At 34.3% G+C, this 25,033-nt stretch overlaps 2 protein-coding genes across 11 annotated transcripts in view; one reads left to right on the top strand and one right to left on the bottom strand.

Annotated features, from left to right (window-relative positions):
- LOC126740480 (uncharacterized) overlaps positions 1 to 13,652 on the bottom strand; it is a 262,862-nt gene extending 249,210 nt beyond the window's left edge. For 7 of the 10 annotated variants that reach the window (XM_050446536.1, XM_050446557.1, XM_050446515.1 and 4 more), the window contains exon 1: positions 6,906 to 13,350. In XM_050446536.1, the coding sequence (XP_050302493.1) occupies positions 7,421 to 12,586 (5,166 nt within the window). In that variant the 5' untranslated portion in view covers positions 12,587 to 13,350 and the 3' untranslated portion in view covers positions 6,906 to 7,420. Of the gene's footprint in view, positions 1 to 6,521; positions 6,567 to 6,905; positions 13,351 to 13,385 lie in introns of those variants that run through there. The other 3 variants (XR_007661932.1, XM_050446527.1, XR_007661931.1) reach the window with 3 other exon arrangements.
- The window catches only part of LOC126740544 (venom allergen 5 2-like), a 34,013-nt gene that overhangs the window by 3,359 nt on the left and 5,621 nt on the right, over positions 1 to 25,033 (top strand). Inside the window, exons 2-3 of the mRNA XM_050446628.1 lie at positions 22,891 to 22,997; positions 23,342 to 23,463. Of these exons, the coding sequence (XP_050302585.1) occupies positions 22,907 to 22,997; positions 23,342 to 23,463 (213 nt within the window). The 5' untranslated portion in view covers positions 22,891 to 22,906. The remainder of the gene's footprint in view (positions 1 to 22,890; positions 22,998 to 23,341; positions 23,464 to 25,033) is intronic.

Below are 25,033 nucleotides of genomic sequence, written 5' to 3'. Positions count from 1 at the left end.
GCTAGTTATACGGTTTTAACTAACTTACGAAGTCCGGTTCTTTACCGTGGAGAAAGTCATAGAAATTTGTTGCAGAAATGTACAAGAACCGAATTTGTATATTTTCATAGTGCATATAGGTCTGGGTGTCATGGAGAGATTACTGGTCAGATATTGGGGGCTGTGGTTTTTAATATCCATTTCAAAACCAACTCAGGAAAATGCACTCAGTTATGTGGAATGCTCAGATCATTTGGCATTTTCTTGTTGATAATAGAGCTCAATAATGGATCTTGACCAACTTGTAAAGTTTTTCATACCAATGATCAATGATGTTGGCCTGACCAATGTATAAAGGCCGATAACGCAAAGAGAAATATCATTTTTCAATATTTAGGTGCAATTGGAATTTTCAGCTGATATCAAATTTTCCTTTCCACAAAAATCTAATATCAAACTTAAATGTCAGGATCGCGTTATCAACTGATTCTATGATAATTTGAAACCAAATGAGGGCAATTTTTTTAAATAAAATATGTGAACAATACCCATAGGAGGACAGCAATTCAGAAAGTCTTTCCAAACCTATCCATAAGACCATCCAAAATAAAAACTAATAATAATCTGATCTGAAATGCCTCAAAACCAATGAGATGTATGTGGAACATTATCAATGAACACCAAAATATACGACAAAAGACAGAAGTCGGAATCATTCAATATTTTACATCATTGACTTAACGATTTTTTCGTTAATGTAGCTCTCGAAGTACGCACAGATTGGATGACACAGATGTTGACACTCTCTCTTTTATTCAGAATGTGCCTGAAAACATATTTTTTTTTGCAGAAGGGGGTACTTTTATTGAAACTAGAGACATAAGAAATAATCTGAGAAACAATCAAGAGTACGGACTGCTATCGACTAACGGTTGAGATCATAAGAAAGACCTAGTAATAATTTCACTGACAAAATTAATAAACCAGTGGTTGTGAGAATTACTCAATGGTGGTCCCAGTGTGTAAGAAAGGAAATACTGATGATCCCTTAAATTATAAGAAAAATAACCTCAAATTATAATAAAAATTACATTTTTTTCAATATGAGACGCAGCCTAACATCGGCTATTGTGAACCTCCTCTATCAAATACAGAAAGCCTTTGAAAATAGAAATTATCTCTCCAGTATATTTTGCGATCTTAGCGAAACTTTCGATGAACGTTTTCCATGAACTTGTGCTTGCCAAATACCAGAGATATAACTTTTCAGATAGGAGTATTGGGGTATTATCCAGCTCTCTGTTTGTCATGCCTTCGCATCTTTGGGAATTTTGACCTTAATCTGTTAGATTGTGTGTGGTAGACATAAAGAACAATATACCTAGATTTGTCAGATATGAGAAAGTTTATTCTTATGAAATCTAAAAGAGTGACCATCTAGTGCCCTCATACAGGCGACTGCATAGATGTCAGGATGACCCTGGCTTTCTTGGAGTCTGTTCAGTTTTATACACGCAAGATAACAAGAAATGTGAAAAAAATATTTAATATTCCAGTTATATTTACATTAAAATAATTCTTAGGCACATTTTCTTGAATGATTGTAGTCCCTGAAGGAATACTAATATTCTAATCAGAAAATAAGATTTATTTATTTAAATATTTTGCTAAATCTCTCCTTGTTCTGAAATTTGGATTTTTGAGAGGAGAAAACTAAATTGTTGTTTTTTGTGACCCAACAATTTTTAATGCTTCTTAAGTGAGTTGGATGTGGATTCGAATCAATCATCAATAAGACTCAGGTTTCTTTTGACCTTACATCCAACTGACTTAGCAAAAAGTATAACAGAAATTTTTTATTTTTTTTATTTATATAAATGATAATTTTTCAAATCAATTACTTGTTAATTATATCCAAATAAGAAAATTTTTTAAAAAATGCTTTTTTCAAAGATTTTTTTTCAATGTTTTTCCACTTAATAAAAATGAGATTAATAAAATGGCAAATTAAGTTTCTTTAATTTTTGGACTAAACATTCAAATTAAAAACAAATGGTCTATAAAAATGTAACACAACGTGGCCAATATTCCCGCAATTTCTAGGAAGTTCCTTAATTATTTTGATTATTTATTACTTTCAGAGCCTTTAGAACAAAATTCATAATTATCATGAATATGGCCATTTCAACTTTGTTGCTTTTTACTACGCCATAAACCACCAAAAAGCATTAATTCCGGATAACTTTACCGCTTGGTATTATGTAAAACAGAAACCCGTAATTTACCAACTGATTAATATTAAAAGATATGAAAAAACCACAAACATTATTGCCACCCATTAAAATTTTTAGTAAACGTTTGTGCTCATTTGACCGTCCAATCGTTAAAAACGATTTTTTTACGATCTTAGGCATAAAATAGCGTGTTAATTAAGAAATAAATGATACTGAATTGTTAAACTAGACATATAAGCAGTTACAACTTCCGCGAAATTTTTAGCACCTTGGCAATGCTGCCTTACGGTTTTATAAAAACTTTTATCGTCCGTTGGTCCAACAAATTCATGAACGTAGTTTTGTCGAAGTTTGACAGCGACGTTGCCAACATGCATATCATTTTAAAAAATAATCTAATTTTGAATTATTTCATATTTACATATATGTAGCAATTTTAGATTTAGTAATAAAACTGATCTAAGACTAGTTGGCCTTAAATGGATTCAAAATGTCATGTTTAATAACAAACCGCCGAACAGTTTTTACGACATTTTGGTCAGTTCTGTTTATAGTTTTAAATTAATTCTATTTTATTAAATATTTTTAAAATGTATGCTATAAAAGTGTAGATAAGCCGTATTCAAATTGTTTGTTTATGTTTTAGTTTTTACGATAAAACACACTATGCCATCAAATATGTAAAAAAGGAATTTACATAATATATTTAATCGGGACCACCTACACACGAACAGGAGGAGTACAAAAATTAAATCTTTAATGTACAGGTGGTTATCTAGGATTTCGCGAAATTTCTAAAAAGCCAGACGGTCATAAAAGAGGTAGAGAACGGAATATTAATGGATTTATTATTTAAATTCGGAACTGGTAATTAAAAGAACAGATCTACTAGGATGTTCTTTAGATTGTATAGATTAAGGTTCGATATTATAAAATTATACGTGTACGGTAGGTTTTATTTTAAACTTTTTAAATGGTCATTAATTTAGGTTTCACCAACATAATATATTTAAAAATAATGGTAAACGGGTTAGTGACCAATAAAATTTGTTATTTTTAGAATAGAGTTTTTATTAATAATCTTTAGTCATTTTTACAGCTGAAAACATATTTTTATTTACTTCATACTTGTTATATAATAGTACAGGAGCTTTCGAAAAACTAGAGGGACTTCTATACAGAGTAAACATATACTCGCCGGCACAAAATTCCGCCACCCTGAAATATTGGCCAAGTTTGATGTTTTATAATTTTTTTATTTTTTATCAGATTCTTACGATTTTGCCATCAGTTTTTAGATACATTTGTTGTGATTTTGTAAAGTAGCATTTTTCGATTAGGCTATATTATATAGGAGTAAAACAAACTGTTGTTTTTTCTCATAATTTCAAAAGACCATGTAGGAAAATTAAGGTGGATAATTCTGTTTACATACTGTTCCTTGTAATCTTTGATGTTAGCATTTCGATTTTTGATTCATTCCATTATCTCATTTCTGCTGCGAGCTGCAAATGTTTTATAAAAACGGTGATTTGAAGCTTATTTTTAGATAATTAATGTCAAGTTTTCGGTTAAAAATTATCGACGTTGGCTTGGAATTAAGGAAGCAATTAATGTGACATAAAGTTTGACAGTGTCACTATTATAATTTGTTGTGTGTTAATATGGTATTAACTCCAGCAGACGTGGGTAGAATTGTTGCGTTAATTGAGGATGGCCGTAGCAAAAGTAATGTCGCCCGTACTCTGAGATTTCCGCGGTCTACAGTTCGAGATGCCTGGAATAGGTATTTACAGACGGGAATTTTTACCAGACGACAAGGCTCTGGCAGAAGGAGAATGACCACTGCAGCTGATGATCACTTTTTCACCATTAGTTCTTTAAGAGATCGAAGATCTACTGCTGTGTGTCTAAAAAATGACTTGCGAATACTTCATGGAGTAAGTGTAAGTGAAAGAACGATACGTAGAAGGTTAGCAGAAGTTGGATTTTATTCATGAAGGCCAGCAAGATGTCCACAATTACTTCCTCGGCATCGACAACACCGACTGAGGTTTGCAAGATCGCATTTTGAGTGGACTCTAGAACAGTGGGCAAACGTACTATTCACAGATGAATCCAGGGTTTGTTTAAGGACGCCGGATAGTCGTGAGCGAGTATACAGATGTAGAAATGAAAGATATGCTGACTGCGCCATTTCAGAACAAATCTCATATCGTGGCGAATCAGTCATGATTTGGGCGGGTATTTCTACCGAAGCACGCACCAATCTTGTATTTATTGAAAATGGAGCTCTAACCGCCCACCGGTACATTGAGGAAATCCTTCAAGAACTTGTTATCTTATTTGCTCCATTCATTGGGAACCAATTTACATTAATGCATGAGAATGCTAGACCTCACGTTGCACATGTAGTGAGCGAATATCTGGATGAAGTTCGACTCCCAAGATTGGAATGGCCCGCATGTAGCCCGGATCTCAACCCAATAGAACATCTTTGGGATCAACTTAAAAGGGCCGTTCGTCGTCGTCCTGTACAACCACAAACCTTGCAAGACTTACGACTAGCGCTGATCGAAGAATATGAGGCTATTCCTCAAGAAAGAATAAGGAACCTTATTCATTCGATGCCGCGAAGACTGCAAGCTGTTATTGCTGCGAGAGGAGGAAATACACGCTATTTAAATTTTTTTTTAATTAACTTTATGATATACCTAGTGTTTCTTTCTCCTAATAAAAATACGCTTCAAATCAGCGTTTTAATAAAAAAATTTGCAGCTCGCAGCAGAAATGAGATAATGGAATGAATCAAAAATCGAAATGTTTAGAATACATCAAAGATTACAAGGAACAGTATGTAAACAGAATTATCCACCTTAATTTTCCTACAGGGTCTTTTGAAATTACGAGAAAAAACAACACTTTGTTTTACTCCTGTATAATATAGCCTAATGGAAAAATGCTACTTTACAAAATGATTTTAAAAAATCACAACAAATGTATCTAAAAACTGATGGCAAAGTCGTAAGAATCTGATAAAAAATAAAAAAATTATAAAACATCAAACTTGGCCAATATTTCAGGGTGGCGGAATTTTGTGCCGGCGAGTGTAGAAACATAAAATATACTACTTTTCTATACTACTATTAGTATATAAAAATTTAACATGGAGTGTAGCAACTTACACAATGAAAATAAAATTCGAGTAGCTAAGTAAAATGTTTAAAGATATTAGAGCAGTTCAATCCTAAATTTAAAAAATAAAGTAACAAAACAAAAAAAATATTTTAGTCAAATGCAATGTTATAAACTACAGCGAAAGGCGGGTAAGAGATTTCTTAATTAATGCATTGTTAGAGCGAGGTAAATGGAGTTTTTGACGAATATTATAGAGGAGTAGAAGCATGAAGCTTCCAATGATTTTTAAAAAGAAAAGTAGATATCTCCAGGATAAAAAGAGAATAAAGGATTAGATTTTTTTTCAGTGCTTCCAGTTAAGTCCCGAGACAAAAGACCTCTCACATGACTCACCACAGCCTAAGAATGCCTCTTAAGAAAAGATTAAAAATTAACTTGTGTAGCGCAGCCTTTGAAAGGCGAAACTAAAACTAAAATTTAGCGCGTATTAAAAACATGTATATTTATATTTATATTCATAATTGTCGGAATTTTTGTGCATAGAAATCTATAATATATAAATTAGTATGGCAAAGTAGTATATGTATATTACGTGAGAGGTAAAAAGTCAACGAAACAAGACAGTGGTCGGGTCAGCAATTTACGATTTCTCATGTTCATTCAGTGTTTTATTTCATTTAGTAATATGCGGATGCAAACAATTTTAGAAATTTTCAGGAAATATAATGGGTGTTCAGTTTTTATAACTTTATAAACTTATATAATTATTTATTTACTAACTTTATATATATTTGTTAACTTTATAAAAAAATACATGTAATATTAATTTCTGCGATCATTTTAATTAGGTAAGGAGAAATATAGTTTTTAACAAGAATTCGATATCAAAATCGTATACAGCAGTTCTAAATCTTTTTTATCAACACAATACTCAGTTAGTAAATTAGAATGAAGAACATCGCAGTAGTCAAATAGGAATAGAACAAGTGTATTGGATAAAAAAAATTAGTTATAAATGCAAGGTAAATATTTTTAGCACGTAAAGCTTATAATCAAATATTCCATATTCCGTTTATTTTTTTTTCAATGAAATTATTGATATTTCTTTAAAACATATTTAAAATTATTATTACTAACATCCTTATAGTTTTTTCCAAATGTTTTTCTTACCCTCGTTTGTATGGGAATTAATCCTTTTTTCACTTTCTATTTTCCCTAAAAGAAATTTTCGATATTTCAGTAATATCCTAGGTACTAGTAGTGACGAGCAAAAGTATGTAAACATTTTTAAAACTCATAACATTAATTTTTTTTAATATTTTCTAAATAAAATTTTAGTACTAAGCGATGGAAAGCACTTCTCATTGTGAATAAATTAATTAATAATGACTAGATATAACACAAATACGCATGTACAAATTAATATGCATGTTTGGGGGGCTCCTTTTGGAAAGGACAAACAATAGGTATAGAAGGACCAGCGTGAACTTCACACGCAAAAGAAAATAAGAAAAAGAAAACAATTACAAATTTACGGCGTCAATAACGACTTACCTGACACTCGATGAATTGGTATATGTAGAACTGTAGATTAGATGGTTGGCCGGCCAGTTTTCTCAACACACACGCTATTCTATATTTCGATGCGTATCGTATGATGGTACCGATCAAAAAGCCCGTCTCTCGCGGGAGGAAGCGTGCACCTGTCCAAGCCATCATTGACGCATGCACGCGGATATGGATTGTTATTGGTCAATTAAAATAATCAATACTTCTAACAAAATTGGCGGTGCATTCAAATACCCTTTAAATTTGCCAATTCCAAACATTCCGCCCACCAAAAAATACAATTTTTTCTCTTAGGCAACTTAAAAGGTCAAGTGTGTAATCACACCTGATAAGGATTTCCATAGCAAAACTCCTCAATAAACAACAAAATAAAAATGGTTAGCTAATTCAAATTATAATTTCATCCATTGGTAGAACAACACACAACCGAGAAAATAATGAAAAAAGGAGAAAAAAAAAAAGAAAGAAAATAATAAAATAAATAAAGAATGGTCTCAAACTTATTGAGATGGCAAAGGACAAACCTTTATTAGGGGTCGGTCCAATAGTCCTTTCGTTGTACGAATTTGCACAACTCTGGGAACGTTATCGGGACTGGAGTAAATCCTTTCCAGCCTACCAATAAGCCAATTAAGAGGGGGTTGGTTATTGTCTTTGATTACGACAAGAGAGCCAACTTTTGGACAACGGTCAGGGAGAGTCCATTTATTGCGTTGTTGCAATCGATTTAGGTATTCCAAAGACCAACGTTTCCAGAAGCTTTGGTGCAATTGCTGAATCAATTGCCAACGTTTCAGTCGATGAAAAGGGATATCGATTAGTGCCTCATCAGGAGGGGCGGTAAGAGCTTCCATGGTCAGGAAATGACCAGGAGTAAGACACTCTAAATCATTGGGGTTGGAACTCATCTCACAGAGTGGTCTGGAATTCAAAATGGCTTCACATTGCGCCAAAACAGTGGACATTTCCTCAAAGGATAATACCTGTTGACCTATCACTCTCGCAAGATGCGCTTTAACCGATTTAACACCTGCCTCCCACAGGCCTCCGAAGTGTGGTGCGGAAGGCGGATTAAAGTGCCATTGAATATGCAACGTTTCTGCCGAACCCTGCAGATAGGACAAAAGCATTCGGGAAGCACCCACAAAATTGGTGCCTTGGTCACTGTACATATCAGAGCATCTGCCACGACGTGAAACAAAGCGTCTAAATGCCGCTAAAAAGCATTCAGAGGACAAATCGGACGCTACTTCAAGGTGTAGGGCTTTGGTAACCATGCACACAAACAGACATATATAGCCCTTTTGGCTTTGAACACCTCTACGCCTAGACATGGTAAGTGGTATGGGGCCCATATAATCCACTCCACACTGTGAAAATGGTTTAACTTGGGAAATACGAACTTTGGGTATATCACTCATGAAAGGGGAAAACGGAATTGGTTTCACTCTATGACATCTAAAACATTGGGATAGGACAGAATTTACGGCTCTACCAATAGATAAGATCCAAAATTGCTGTCTTAAAAGATATTGTAAAAGACGTGGACCAGGATGGCCATGATCTTTATGAAACATTTCAATAATTAACGAGGTCAATCGATGATCTCTGGGAAGAAGCATAGGATGCTTGGCATCAAATGGTAAATCAGAATGGCGCAGACGTCCGCCCACCCTGACGACTCCATGGGAGTCCAAAAACGGGGCAAGTTTTCTAAAGGGTTTAGGGGTAGCTAAATTGGTTTTTAGGCATTTAATTTCCTCAACAAAGACTTTGTCTTGGACAGATTTAACAATGATACACGTAGCTTGATATATCTCATCAGCACTTAAACTTTGGGATAAGGGAAGTGATCTTTTCTTTAGACCTTTATCCCGGAACCGTATACAATATGCTACGATGTGTTGAACAGTTTTTAAGGAAGAAAACCGCTCAAGCAGCCTAATTACAACACATGAATTTTCTGGTATGGTTAAATTACAAGTAACTTTGCGTTCTTCTTGAAGCGCAATCGGATTATCCTTTGGATCGAACTCTAAAGGGGTTGGCCAGAGTTCGTGAGACAACTTTAACCATGGGGGGCCATTGAACCATAACGGATGGTCAAGCAATTGCTTGGGCAACAAACTACGAGAAAGGCAATCAGCAGGGTTTCCTACACCACTGATGTGAAACCACCTATTGGGAGGAATTCTATCTTGGATCTGCTGAACACGATTGGCTACAAAAGTCTTAAGCCGGGAAGGATGACTTTTAATCCAATACAAGGCTACACTGGAGTCAGACCAAGCATAGATTCTGTCAAATTTAATGGGAGAATTGGTAATCACAAAATGCATCAAATTGGAAAGAAGCAAAGCTGCACATGTCTCCAATCGGGGAACGGATAGAACCTTTAAAGGACACACCTTACTTTTTGCGCATAGTAAATTTACATGTACGTTACCTTCAGAATCAATTTGTCTCATGTATAAGACACCACCATAGGCTAACAAAGATGCATCACAATAACCATGTAATTCAGTGCAAACAGCATCAGAAATAGTTACGTGACGTGGAATCGCAAATGAGGATAATAAAGGAAGTTGGGAGACATACACTTGCCATTGGTTAACGACATCTGAAGTAGGAACTTCATCCCATCCAACGCCTTGAATCCAAAGACGCTGAATAAGGCACTTGGCAACTAATACAACTGGAGCTACAAACCCTAATGGATCATAAATCTTGGCTATTTCGGACAAGATAACTCTTTTGGTGCACTCACGCGCGATTGGTTTTACTGAATAGGAAAATACATCTAACACTGGGTTCCACTGTAACCCCAGAATTTTTAAGGTACAATTGGCATTGTCATTAAAGGAGATATTGTGTTGATGTGATTCAGGCACTAGGGATAACAACTCCTTACAATTAGAGGTCCACTTTCGAAGCTCAAACCCACCGCAAAAGAGTAAATCTGTTAATTGCTTCTGAAGTTCTAAGATTCCTTTAACTGAATGACCAAGACCAATTATATCATCCACGTAAGTTGACTTTAAAAGAATGTCACGAGCAAGGGGGAATTCTTTTCCATAATCCTTGGCTAATTGGTGTAAGGTTCGGATTGCCAAATATGGACTACAATTTAGACCATAAGTGACAGTACACAAGGTATATTCTTGAATAGGGTTTGAAGGATCAAACCTCCATAAAATCTTTTGGTATTTTAAATCTTGTTCATGGATGCCAATCATTCTATACATTTGGCGAATATCGGTGCTAAACACAATGGGGAAAAATCTAAAGGTTAACAAAATGGTAACAATATCGTTTTGGAGTTTTGGACCTGGCAATAAAACATCATTTAAGCTAAGGTTATTAGAGCCTTTTGAGGATCCGTCAAATACAACTCTAATTTTAGTAGTTCCACTGTCATCTTTGACAACACAATGGTGAGGAAAATAATATGAAAGATTGTCAGCGGAAGTACAGGGTATCATGTGGTTTTGATCCAAATAATCTTGCATAAAATCGTTATACAAGCTTCGAAGACTTGGATTTCTAATCAATCTGTTCTCCAACAAATTGAAACGTCTCAAGGCTTGATGTCTGGTATCACCCAAGTCAATGTCTGGTTGCTTAAAGGGAAGACGCACTACATAGCGTCCATCAGGTTTTTGAGAACAAGTGGAAACAAAGAAATCTTCACATTTCTGTTCCTCAGGACTCAAGAGAACCTTATCTGGAACATCCTCAAGCTCCCAAAATTTATGCAAATTGATATCAAGAGGACTTTCAACTGGGATGGTACTTGGCACATAGGTACACAATGACACAAATTCATTAGTGGGAGTATTATTGCCACCTATTAAAATCCATCCAAATATGGTTTTAATAGCACATGGACTACCATTGATACTTTTCCTAAAACCTGGGAGAATAATCTCGGAAAACAAAGGAACACCTAGGAGCAAATCTATACCATGGGGTACAGCAAAATTCTTGTCGGCTAATTCAAGACCTCTCAAATGTTTCCACTTGGAGGGATTAATTGGAAAGGTTGGGGTATTTTCACAAATGGAATGCACAACAATTGCTTCAAATTCCAAACATGGGCCAGTTGTGGACAAAACCTTTAGCTTAACTGTACCTAATGACGAAGCTGTAGACATATTGTTTATGCCTTGAATAGGAATTTGGCTAGGTGTAATGGGTAGAGCAAGTTGCTGTACACAAGATAAGGTCACAAAATTAGCCACACTAGCACAGTCAAGCATAGCACGACAAGGAAACAAATCTTGAGAAATATTGTACACTGATATTTCAGCTGTAGCAAACAAAGTAGGTTCTTCATGGGAAAGCACACTTGTCAAGCAAGGCACTACAGAAGTGGCATTAACAGTAGGGGGTTCCTTGACTTCACTAACATTGGGAACATCATTGATAGGTTGGAAGTGCAGCAAAGTATGGTGTTTCTTGGAACAAATTTTACAAACCTTGGTTCCAAGACATCTAGGAACACTATGAGTCCTGGAGAAACAATTGAAACACATATGCTGCTGTTTAACAAAGGAATATCTTGCTGAAACCTCTGCTTCAATAAACTTGGTACACTTTACAAGGGGGTGTGAACTCAGGTTGCAGAACAAACATTTCTGCTCGGTATTGGTCATATAAGCTTTGGCTGGAACCACTCTTTTAGATCTATTAGGGTCATAAGATTCCTTTTGTTTCGAATTGGATTGAGATACTACTTTGGGCTCATTAAGAAGGACACTATTTTCCAAGGCTTTACATGTTTTGTTTAAAAATCTAGTCAAATCTCCATATCTGGGAATGGGTTTATCACTGCATTCAATTTCAAATCGGGTTTTTAAGGAAGGGTCAATTTTTTGCAATAGCAAATTTAATTTGGTAAAATCCCACAAATCAATTCCTTGCAAGGAATTTAAAGCCTCCATATTTTGGGAAAAGGTAGTGATAAGTCTTCTCAGATCACCGGCAGAGTGAGTTTTGGCTGGAGGTGCATTATATATAGCTAGCCAATAGTCAGTTGCTAGGGCTCTCTTATTCTCAAAACGCTCAATTAAAGCATTAAAAGCCACAGGATAATTAGCTTCAGTTAAGGCAATGTTTCTAATAAGCTCAGCTGCTTCGCCTTGAACAGCCATTTGGAGATGTTGGAATCTTTGTATATCAGAAAGGGATCTTTTCTCATGGACAAGGGTTCGAAATAGATCATAAAAGGCAGGCCAGTCTCGTCTGTTCCCAGAAAAGACAGGGACTTTAATTCTAGGTAGGTCAAGATCATGATCATGATCATCACTTGGCAATTCACTAAAGGAGTGGTTGTTGCTTTTGCAGCCACTTTTTGGTACAACATCTACTGGAGGGAGTAACTCTCGAAGCAAGGAATGAACAACATATTTCATTTCATCAAAGGTATTTCCAAGAGAATGTTGCTCATCCTGTTTGTCATCATCAGAGCAAGCTAAAATGTCTAAATGCAAAGTCTCAAAAGAAGAACAAATACTAGGGAAATCCTCAGCGCGGGCTCTCAGTAAATTCAACTTGGAAGGATGGTTTTGACACTCAACAGCCAAATTATATATGGCTTCTAATCGTTTAATATAGGACTGACGCTTCTTTATTAATTTAGCTGCTACTGGCTGATTTGTAGACATAATGGTAACTAAGAATGGTAAATACTAAATAAAACCTCCACAATATGGAATTAATGGAAATTGGTATCCAGACAAATTGTTAGGTTTGTGTATATAACACTGGTATAGACAACGCCGGAATAACGTCGAATATCACAAAGGAATGAAGCACTAATAATTTAACGTTCCACAATAAACGTTAATGGAATGGGGTATCCAAACAAATCGGAAGATTTGTGGATAAATCACTGGTATAAACAACGCCGGAATAACGTTGAATCACAAAAGGGTATATTGGTCGGTAAAAATGAACTTTTATCAATCAAAGAGTTAAAGTTCAAATTTCTATTGGGCAAAATCACAAAGGTAACAATCAAAAATTGGGTTAGGTAAACAATAACAAAACATTGACGTTATGTCTTGTCACCTGTCACAACAATGGGTTAAAAAACTGACCGGTTATCGGTTATTGCAACCGCACATTACTCGGACAAATGGAAATCGACACCAGTGTCATAGGAATGCTACTTGGTCAAGCGTTGCTATAAAAAATGGTAAACAAATGTTTTTTTTAACGGAAATATCTGCGTCTTGCTATGGACTTCAAACCAAGGTTGCGATTAAACACTTTTGGATAGTTAAATAGACTGTAAATTTTAAGGACGATTCGATTTATTGGGCTCGCAAGGATCAAATGTTTGGGGGGCTCCTTTTGGAAAGGACAAACAATAGGTATAGAAGGACCAGCGTGAACTTCACACGCAAAAGAAAATAAGAAAAAGAAAACAATTACAAATTTACGGCGTCAATAACGACTTACCTGACACTCGATGAATTGGTATATGTAGAACTGTAGATTAGATGGTTGGCCGGCCAGTTTTCTCAACACACACGCTATTCTATATTTCGATGCGTATCGTATGATGGTACCGATCAAAAAGCCCGTCTCTCGCGGGAGGAAGCGTGCACCTGTCCAAGCCATCATTGACGCATGCACGCGGATATGGATTGTTATTGGTCAATTAAAATAATCAATACTTCTAACAAAATTGGCGGTGCATTCAAATACCCTTTAAATTTGCCAATTCCAAACAATGCATGTTTATTTGTTTGTGAATTTTTTTTAACATAAGCAAATAAAAACAAAATGTAAATTCTAATAAAAAAGCTTCTTTATTTTTTTTTAACATAAATCAATAAAAACAAAATATCAAAAAAAAAATTCTATGAGCATTTGAAGACAGTTATATAGTATAATGGCATTATCTAATCCAAATGCTCAATGGATATAGTCCATAGTGACAAATTTCAAGTTCAATCCTATTTTTTATGAGACAAATTCTTGTATTTTTTAATATAAGTAGTACAGTAATGTATGGATAGTCCGAACCCCGTATAATCCGAACTACTCTATAATCCGAATGCCCCAATTGCGTAAAATTGATTCCATAATCTGAGCACCGTGAATTCCGTAATCCGAACTGTCGGTACGTAGAGTAATACATAATTGTAAATTTGTTCTTGCAGCAAGACGTTGCGTGGTTTTATAGTTGTTTTGACGTGTTTTATGAAAAGAATAGAATTATTTAGTTGTGTTGTGAGTTGCATGCTGCATATATGTATATGTATCGCATATTTCTTTTAAACCATGGATTCTAAACGTAAGCATGTCACATTAAGTCTTAAACGTCTGCTGGATTCCGGATATTCATTCACGTCCTTGGCGACACGCTTTAATGTCGGGAAGTTAACAGTATCCGATATCAAGAAAAAAAAGAGTGAAATTAATCGTTATGTATCGCGTACTAAAAAAGGGCCGGGAACAAGAAAAACGATGCGCATAGCGGAGTTTTCTGATGTTGAAGATGCAGTGTATACATGGTTTTTGCAACAGAGAGCACGACATGCACCAATTTCCGAAGCAACCATACTTTAAAAGGCTCGCCAATTTTTCACAGAAATAAATAATGACGAAGGAGTCAACTTCGAAGCTAGATGGTTTCAAGGCTTCAAACACAGATTTGGGATCCGCTCGTTGAAAGTTACGGGGGAAAAGCTGTCGAGTGACGAAAATGCTGTGGAACCCTTTCGTATAGAACTCAAACAAAAAATTTAACAATTCGGTCTTCCTGAAAAGACATTAGTACACGCAGACGAAAAAGGTGCCCCGGGTCGTAAAATCAGTAAAGACCGAATTACATTTATGCCTTGCGCAAATGCAAGTGGCCGACATTAGTTGAGGTTGCTTGTGATCGGTGAATCATAAAATCCAAGACAATTCAAAAACAGCAACCTACCTGTCTGTTACCGAAACCAAAAATGGGTTGATCTTCGAAGAATGGTTCCACAGTGAATTCGTACCAAGCGTAAAAAAGTATCTTCGAATCAATAATTTCCTTATTACAAGAGAAAGCCCTTTTAATACTGGACAATGCTGCAGCTTACAGACCAGGCCAAGAACTAGCCAGCTATGATGGTAATATTCAAGTCATGTTTCTTCCACCTAACTGCACTGCCCTGGTTCAGCTGATGGACCAGAATGTGATCCAAAATATAAAAATCACATATCGAGAAAGGCTGCTGCAAGAAGTACTTGTACAAGATGAAGAAAACATTGCGCAATGTTTAAAGAATGTGTCGCTTAAGGATGCTGTGTTTGCATTAGCCGAATCTTGGAAGCAAGTGCCTAAAAAACTGGTGAGAAAATCGTGGTGTCAACTTCTTTCCGCCAAGAACATGGATGAATGGGATGAAGAAGATTTGATACCTCTGCATGCTTTACGAGGAGAAATATGTGATTCTATTTTGTCAGATGAAGGACCTGATCTAGTGGAGTTAGTGCACAAAGTGAATCGTGCTGATAATCCGATAGATAAAACAGATGTTGAAAAATGGGCAAGAGGTGATGATGAGGAAAATTTAGATAGAGATCTTAGAAGATAATGAGATCATTGCTAATGTCGCAGGAGAAAATCAGAAACCTGGTGACGAGGATGAACTTATACAGAAAATATCCAGCAAAGAAGCGGTGTTCTCATTTGATCAGTATCTACTTTGGGTGGAAGAGAATGAATTGCCACTGTATGAAGTGATCCTTCTAAGAAAAATTCGACAGAAAGCTGTCGAACTAAGCATCAACAAATCTGTTCAAAGAACTCTTTTTTATTTAAAGAAAATATTAAGAGGCAATGAAGTAGGTCCATAATATGTACGCAGTTAACTGGTTTGTTTAAAAATCGTAATTATTTTTCTTGTTAGATAAATTTTTACTGAATCTTTTGTTTGATTTCCTGTTAGGTTTATTTTAATGTTGAAATATGCATTTATGTATGCACATAAATAAAGGTTTTTAAATCCATTATGTATAAACATGTTTTATGGTGAGAGTACATTTATATGGCGAAGAAAGTTATCTATAAACCGAACGTATTCGGATTATAGAAATCATTTATTATGCGTCCTATAATCCGAAAGTTTTGGTAAACAGAACGGGGTCTGCCAACTTTCTGTTCAGATTATCCCTACATTACCTGCGTGTACATCAAAAATGCTAATGATTCACTGTCCATTTACTAAAATTCCCTTAATACCGGTATATTTCTGCTATCCTGATCAGAGATGATTATGTGGACTTTCATACCAATCGAATGTAAATTATTTATAATTTTTCATAAAAAAGCTCAGAAGTTAAGGAAATGTGATCAAACATGAGAGCACAGCAGCCGCATAGCACGGCAGGGATAAGCTTAATTTGTCCACATTTAAAGAAAATTTTGGAAAGTATGGATTGAAGAATGCAAGGTGATGTAATTGGATAAATGAAAAATGTCTTAAATTCTTTTACAGTCCGAGACTACGTTAAAAATGAAGAGAGAGAAAATGTTATCCTTAATAGATCGTCTATGATCAGAAAGAGGACGTTTTTCATTTAAAATTTGTGAGTTTGTAGTAATAAAGTTCTTTATTATATTAAGGTATTTCTCGATGCACTGGAACCTACCACTATTATACACCGATTTTTGCTTTGCTCAATGCAATGTAAGCTTTTTCATTCTTGAGAAGAACCTAGTTTAGATAACTTACACGTGACAGACTTATGTTCATAATACATAATTTCTTGCTCATTTGTAAAATTATCCTTAGACAGTTCTGCCTCAGCAAGAATGTTCCTTTTATTCTCAAGAAGAAAAGAGTATTTGTCACTATGCCCTATGTTAGTTTTCAAACCGGAGAAATCAGAGTCGGGGGATATAATAGAAAAATCAAAAATGTTTGTAGGTGAATTGCAGGAGATTGGGTTGTTGTATTTTAAAGATTGATCCACCACTGCACACAAAGCTTTCCAGTGATAAAATGCAAAAAAACTAAGGAATTTGCAAAAACCGTATTTCAAATAAAAGAAATGTATTTTATACCTTAATATTTTTTTTATTTATTAGCATAAAAAAATATTTTATATACAAAAAATGTAGGTAATTTATCTTTTATAATAGGAGCCGAAATATTTGTGAAAATATGGAAAAAACGTTTTTATGCATAGTTTTGCAAAAAAAGTTCGCACTGCAAACTTGAATTAGACATCTCTTAATGGTCCTTTATCGAATTTTGCATAGTAATAAATTTAGGCATAGTAACGCAAACTAAAGACATTTTTTAGGACGATTCTACTAGCCTAGTGGAAGGTTCGAAAATGTATGGAAAATATTAGAACTGGAAACTGGTTGCCATCCATTTAACCGAGAGTGTGAAAAAAACGAGAAAAGTGGGACAATTCAAATTAAAAAAAGGACTTGAAACTAATAAAAAAAGGCGCGACCGATTATCAAAAAGTGAAACTGTCCCACTTATGGCGGAATGTCTGGCAACCCTGGGTCTACCACAGAATATCACAACAGATTTCGCCAAGTAGAGTTGGGCAAATAAATTAAAGTATAAAGCAGAAAAACAAACAACATTTTTAATGTTACCGATATTCCAGTAATATTACCTTTTACATCACTAAGCATAACTATCCACAATAAATCGAATATTTATCCGAGTTTGTCGCCTATTCATCTTAAAATATGTCAATTTGAAACCATAGGCGAACTTACCCATCAAGCCCAAGATAACTTTACCAAAACACAAAGTGGCTAAGCCACCTAAAAAAAACAAGAATTAAATTCTGGAAGTTGAATAAGTAAAGTGAATAAATGAATTTTAAGTTGTAATATGAAAGAAAAAAGACAGTTAAAATTCAATTATTAAACAAAATAGTTTATTTATGAAATACAAATTCGTAACAATCAATCGCTAATTACCACAAGCGGCAAACTATAGATTATCTAACACTTCCTTGCTTTCAACGCTTACTGGTTCGCCGTTCTCAAAATTGACAGTGATTTATTTACCGGCGGGATCCACTACCTGTTCACTGAAAAGGAAGCGTTCGCATAAAACACCTAAATTAATTTTGCAAGTCATTATTATCTTTGGCCAATACAATAGGAATAAATAAAATATCGCCCGGGATTTTGGTCAAGGCGATAATAGTTTGATAACCTTATTTCCTCCGCCTGATGATATATGATCGTTATTGATCAAATACCATCTTCCTTTTATAATGTTTTTGTATGTCGACGATTGAAATAGATTTTAATATCAAGGAAATCCACTTGGTAATTGATTTAATTTAGTAATCAGTCGTGTTATACATCCTTAATATTATATCCCTGTTCAGAATCGCAAAGTACTACAAGATCCAAGTAAACAAAAAGAATAGTATCGTTGATAGACGACGTCGATACTAAGGCTAGAAATGCCTTAATGAATATTTAAACCGACGTTGTCCATATAAACTTCCAATTATTAATGACCATTTTTTGCTAAAATAAAAATACTGTAGATTGGTGATTACTTATTTAATTTTAATTTGAATTGTTTTAAATAAATATGTATTAAGGAGTCAATACAGCATTTTTGTCATAACGTAACAAAGCGAAAAATTTTAATATTAAACGCGTAAAATACCCATTGACGAACATTTAATTCAATAAAAGACGTCATAAGGCAATCTGGTTATTACGATAAAAATATCAGCACGTTCTTTATTTTTTGTTTGTATAAAATGCAAATATATTGATAATATATGCGCGAAAAAAAAATAGATTACTTTTATATTAAAAAGTTAGAAATAATTAGCACCCCTATAGATAAGAATAACTTAATTATTACGTAAACAAAGTAACGCAATATTTGGACAGATGTACAATTTATGTTTCAATAATATTGTTGCTAATTAGCAAAACAAATAATTGAGGCACTCAAACCACTTTGTGTAAAATCAGGTTAGACATACTAATTTCTTTTTTTATTATGTTTATTTTTTTAATAAGTTTAACCTGTTTTTTTTTACATTGTAATTCTATGCATTTTTATTTGAGTTTTTTGTTTTGAAAAAACTTTGGTCATGGCAGGTTGATAATAGATATAACAGAAAAATTTCAATTTTCCACATAAAAATATTTAACTTCGATCCAATGTTTTTTATCTGTTGGCTAAATTACATGAGTTATGCCAACTTCTTGGACAAACAAAATAATTAATCGATCAATCAGTTTCTCAACAAAAGAAAAAACCTTTTTTAAATATTTTGTCGACTTTTACTTGCCTGGTAAGAGAAAAATGTTCATTTTGATAATTCTGAAGATTTTTCAGAATTTCCAAGACGTTTCTCTAGATTTTTGAAAACTAACAACTTCATTTTATATGCAGCTGTGGTCAAAAATCAAAAAATTGCAATAATTATTGCCAGGCAGGATAATAATTATTACTTTTCTTTAGTTTGTCAAGAAGGAATTAATTGCGAAAATTGTAATTGATATTTCCAATATAAATAATAAGAATGAAATTTTAGTTCCAACACATCTTAGGCAACCCCAAATAAACATCAGATAAAAAACTTGAAATCCTGAGATTGTTCCAGGAAATGCCAAGTGCTGCACTAATAAATCCTTGAAAACTGCACTCTGGAGCTGGTCGAGTGCTTCTAGTCTGGAAAAACCGAGAAAAAAATCTAAAACTGACACAGACCCTAGTATTATTCGAGGAAATGGCAGTAATCATTTGAAGAGATTAAGTGCTGCAAATAAGAGGAAGCTATGTGGGCAATCTGTCCAATGAGAGCACAGAGGAATTTTTATCTGAGCATACAAAGAAATACTGTCTAGATCTTGTGAAAAGTTAAATTCTGTAGTTATAGTTGAGCTTCTTACCTTTAAGCATAGAAAATGTTCATCTCATCAATCTAATAAAGCTTCAAACCAATATAAGCCTGTAAATTTTCAGAGGAGATTCCACAGAGAACTAGTAATAAAGAAACCTTCAACAATTGTATAGTCAAGACAGAATTTTAACATAAATTAAGTTATTAACTCTGATAACTGTAGTAAAACTATATGGGATATTATTAACACAGAAACTGGAAGGCAGCGGAAACGTTCAGTTAATTTGACGCCTGTATATAAATAACTTGTTTGCAAATCATACCATTTATTTTATTTAGTTTACTAGATTCTGAATGGGGTTTCAGAAAATGCGTCTCTGGAAATGGAGCCTGTATTAATTAAACTCAACTAAATAAAATCGAGATTTTTCAAAAACAAGACTGAGAGCAGGACTACTGACTTTCAGATTAAGATTTTAGGCGTTCATATTGATGTTAACCTCTTGTGGGGTGATATTTTAAGTTTATTACTATCCAAACATTTAGTTTACTTTATGTAGTAACTATTTCCCTAGACTTATCTATAATACTTTGTATGCTGAAAGGCCAAGAGAAATAAATGAAAATATATGCCAAATATCTTAATAATAAGTTCCCTTGTAGGGACAGCAATATTCATTAAATACCCAGAGAAGACACCAAGATTTATCACTAAAGAGAAAACCTACTACTACAACTACGCCCCACGGGCAAACCAAGAAAAGAATCATCCAAGTACCGACCGATTATGTGCTTGCAAACGGTGTACAAAATTATCAGTTCCTGTATCACAAGACTCCTCAATGCGCATGTAGAAGAAAAAAATAATGACTGAAAAGCAAAAGGGTGCTGGGTGCTGAAAGGGACCCAAGGCGTGCAACGAGCAGTTTATCATAGATTCGATGATTTCGAGCCAGGTAAAGAGGAAACCCAGGAAATTATCATGCTGCTATGTCCAAAAGGCCTGCGACTCTGCCCCTTATCCCTGGTTAATCAAGATATTAGATATTTATAATTTATAAAGTTCACCCAACCCTTAAAATGTATCTACGATCCCTGATGCTGATCTGGAGAAGAGATGCAATTTAACATGAAGCAGACCATATCATACCAGCTTTACATGGACAATTTTAAGCTCTACGCACCAACTCAGGATCAACTCACAGAACCGGTCATATTAGTAGGACAATTCTCCGAATATATCAGTATGAAATTCGATCTGGGCAAATGTTAAGTAGTCAATATAGAGAAAGGCAAATATACAAAACAAGATCGATGTTCTTCTAGCAACTATGCTAGAAGAAGATCGATCAAAGGAGAATCAAAGAGAACCTCTTGAAGATATATTATTATCTCTCCCAAGTGAACAAAATCTGTAAGTCTAAACTCAATAGTAAACATCTTTTCAAAGCAAAAATGTTGGCGATACCGATATTAACATGCTCGTTCGGAGTAATCACATAGATATACAGGGATCTGGACAATGTCATAAGGAAAACAAGAACAACTCTGAGTAGACATAAAAAGGACCACCCTAATGCAAGTACGCCAAGGATGACAATACCGAGAGAGGTAGGAAGAAGACGTCTTACTGACATCAAAAATCTGCACAACGGGCAAGTTGAACTATTGAAGGGGGAATGCCACCAAAGAAAACCAATCTCGCCCTTACATAGAAGTACTTGCCTAACCGACCGCGCATACACGTCTTTAAACAATGATACTCAACAGGCAAGCGAGTTGATAATCAGTTGGAGAAGAAACACAGCAGGAATGGCGAAGCAAGACCCTTCATGGGAGACCTTTTAACCTCATCCAACCACATGCCGACAAGATAGTGTCGAACGCATACTTGAGGAATCCCATAAATGGGCTGCTTCATAAGAGGACCAGGCGGTAAATAGATGGAACTACTTGAAACACATCATTAAAGATCCCCAGATACGAGATGACAGGTGTAAAAAGTGCAGCAGGAAGCCAGAACCCTCTAACATATTACAGCAGCATGTGTCCCACTATGTCAAAACGACTACCTAAATCGCCACAATCATGTAGTACATCAAAAAATGTGCTTTAGATTACCTTGAATCCCTACTATACATATAGTATGATCACTACGACCAATCAATTATAATCGATCGGAATATTCCTTACAAGAAATCGGACATCATAGTAAGAGACAAAATGAATAAAGTGGCAGTCATTGTAGACGTGGCAATACCAAATACCCATAATCTGCTGAACATGCAGATGAAATAAGGAAACTTGTAAAAGCTTTTCTATCAATTGTATTATCGCCACCGGAATCATAACCAAGGACTTCCAAGCCTTAAGTCCTTGGGTTACATAGTAACCTTCATCTAGTTGCTATAGAAAATCGTGATTTTAAACACCACACTAATAGTCTGAAGATTCTTGAGACAAGAATAGGTGAGACTGCTTGGTGGTGTATCCATACTTCGCCCCAAAATACCAGAAAAACCTGAGAATTACTGCAAATATTAATAATGATAATAATTATAATATTCAAGAAATCTATAGACCTGAGCTCCAATTGAAATTAAGCGTGTCCAAGAAAATCATACTATTAAAAGTACGCAGCTATTTCTTAGTGCAAAAGATGTTGATTTACAACCTAATTTTTATGTTAAATTTACCTTATGTACCAACTAACCGTCAACTTCAAAATTACACGATAAAACATGAAACTTCTAATTTAATCGTTGCTTTTTCTAGATTGGTGTTCATAGTCTCCATACTATTGTCTCTATAAATGACACCAATCATTCATATACTATCTCTATAAATGACACCAACTTTTCATTAGCTACTATGTAATTAAATTTCGATTCTGGAAAAATGTTTATGCTTCTTATAGCTCATAGGTTTATAGCTGTAAGAAAACCAAGAGATTCAAAAATCCTATTGATTCCTAGTCCTATTGGTAACTGCTAAATTTGATTCTAAATATATCTATCTATGATTGAACTAATTCTAGACTAACCATCACCATCACTAGGATCAACTTTTAATTAATTACTATGCAACCAAATCATGCTAATTATTGAATATTTTATTCCAGATTAATTTTCAACAAAATGCATCTTTATACCAAATCCATAATTTTCCAATTGATTTATGGGATCTGCTTTATTGCTACAGTCTCAGCGTGCCAAAGACAAATACTCCGTAAGTATTAACTGCTTGCTAAAAAGACACATCAAGTTCCGCTATTGCCAAATTACCATAACTACGTTTTCTCTCTAATTCTACTATTTATTTTATTAACATCAAATAATTATAAATCCATTTTCTCACGTCAAAATTTTATAGAAATTCACGACATCGATTAATGAATATTTATAATTTTTAAAAAGTAATCTGAAAAGACTCTAATCTATGGTTATTGGCAGATGATGAAACTTGTCCGATTTATGCTGATGTCCAAGTTGAATAAACTTTATAAGGGAATATATGAATATAATATGAATCTTTAAAAGACAAAATAATACGCAATAACAATATAATTTTAGGAGCAAATGGAGTAACCGAGGAAGAGAAACGAACCATTATCGACCATCATAACAAAATGCGGCAAAGCGTTGCTTTGGGACAAATTGGTGGGCAACCACCGGCATCAAATATGATGGAAATGGTAATTATGTGTTAATTTTGTATTGAAATCATTATCTCTTTAATAAAACTTTATTGGTTGATTATTTCCAACTTCTAATTCCCCTCGAAGGCCGTTATCAAGCTTTCCAGGTCAAAAAGAATAACACAAGCGTGTAACCATATTCCTAGAAGAAAAACCGTTTTCTAAATAGAACTGGTTGAAAAATTATCACTTTGTGTGATAAAAATTCTACTAATCTAAAAGCTATAATGTTTCCTAAAACAGGATGGATAGTCATATCTGGTAAATTTCTCAAATAAAAAAACCGAATGATCTTTATGATTCTTGGTTATACGCGATTAAAAGTGTCCTTAAGGCTGTTTACAAGAATATAGAATAAAAAGAGATATGAAATGCAGATACTCTTCATGGCAATTGAGTAATAGATAAAAAAACCGAAAAATGAGACCGACATTAAGCAGACCTTCATATGAAAAGCAGAAGCCAAGCATGAAACTCTTATTCAAGAAGCAAAATAGAACTAGGACAAACGTAAGAAGGCAAGGACAGAAGAGAAGAAAAGTGTAAGAGAATAAGAAACATCTAAAAAATTTACATCAATGCAATAAGATGCAGCACCTTGGAAAATAAATAGACCAAAGGAAATAAGAATGAAAAAGGCAAACATTTGGGAAAACGTTATTGGCATAACTAAAGTAGAGTAAAGCAGATAAAAAGAATTTTTAGACCTAAAGAACCTAATAAGTAACAAGAACCGAACAAATAACATGAAAATTTATAATTGAAAAAGAATCAAAAAAAGTTGGAATAACCGCTGCAGAAGTCAAAATAGAAGTGCTGGTGAAAATAAAAAACTATCTATGATCCCTATATTCTAGATCAGGAAATCGTTTAACAGACTGCACCTAAAAAAAGTGATACTATCTAAGACTTTCCAAAAATCTAAATATTTCAAAAATTGATGTAATTATTTCATTGATTTATCTTATTTGTAGGAGAAAGCTGATGAGTTTCTTCACCAAAACGGCCCCTACAGGTCTCCTTGTAGATACAACTATTGTGAAGCTTCTCAAAAAAATCTTGATACCTTGAAAGGTTTTACAGAAATCTAAATGTTTAATTAAATCTAAATATCTGAGGAAAGAAGAGCCTTGAATAACATGCTTGAGATAAGACATATGAAGCCTATCTATCATTAATCTACTACCATAAACCCAGTTTTATTAACATAAGATCTAGATAAAAACAGCTTTGCTCATAGATAGTGTGAAAATTATTCTCTTCAGGTTATTGGATAAAAGAGAATTAGGCTCTTGCTCTACAGGAATTAAAATGATCCAGCTGATTCATGAAACTTAATCTTAATGATGAACATGTTGGTAGATCTTTAGAAGACGATCACACTTAATCGGTTGCTGTCTTTCATCTTCATCAATTCAATTATTATAGTGGATCTTGAACCAATAACTTTTTACCACTAAATACCTGAAAACCCAGTTCAGTACAGTTCTTGATCTATATTACCTGTACTTGTCATAAATCTAAAGCTAATCCAAATATTATATACTGCCTGTCTATGGATTTTTAT

This window comes from Anthonomus grandis, chromosome 1 (genome assembly GCF_022605725.1).
Source record: "Anthonomus grandis grandis chromosome 1, icAntGran1.3, whole genome shotgun sequence".
Taxonomy (NCBI): Eukaryota; Metazoa; Arthropoda; class Insecta; order Coleoptera; family Curculionidae; genus Anthonomus; species Anthonomus grandis.
The sequence above is the reverse complement of the archived record's forward strand: the minus strand, read 5'-3'. Positions and strand labels throughout refer to the sequence as shown.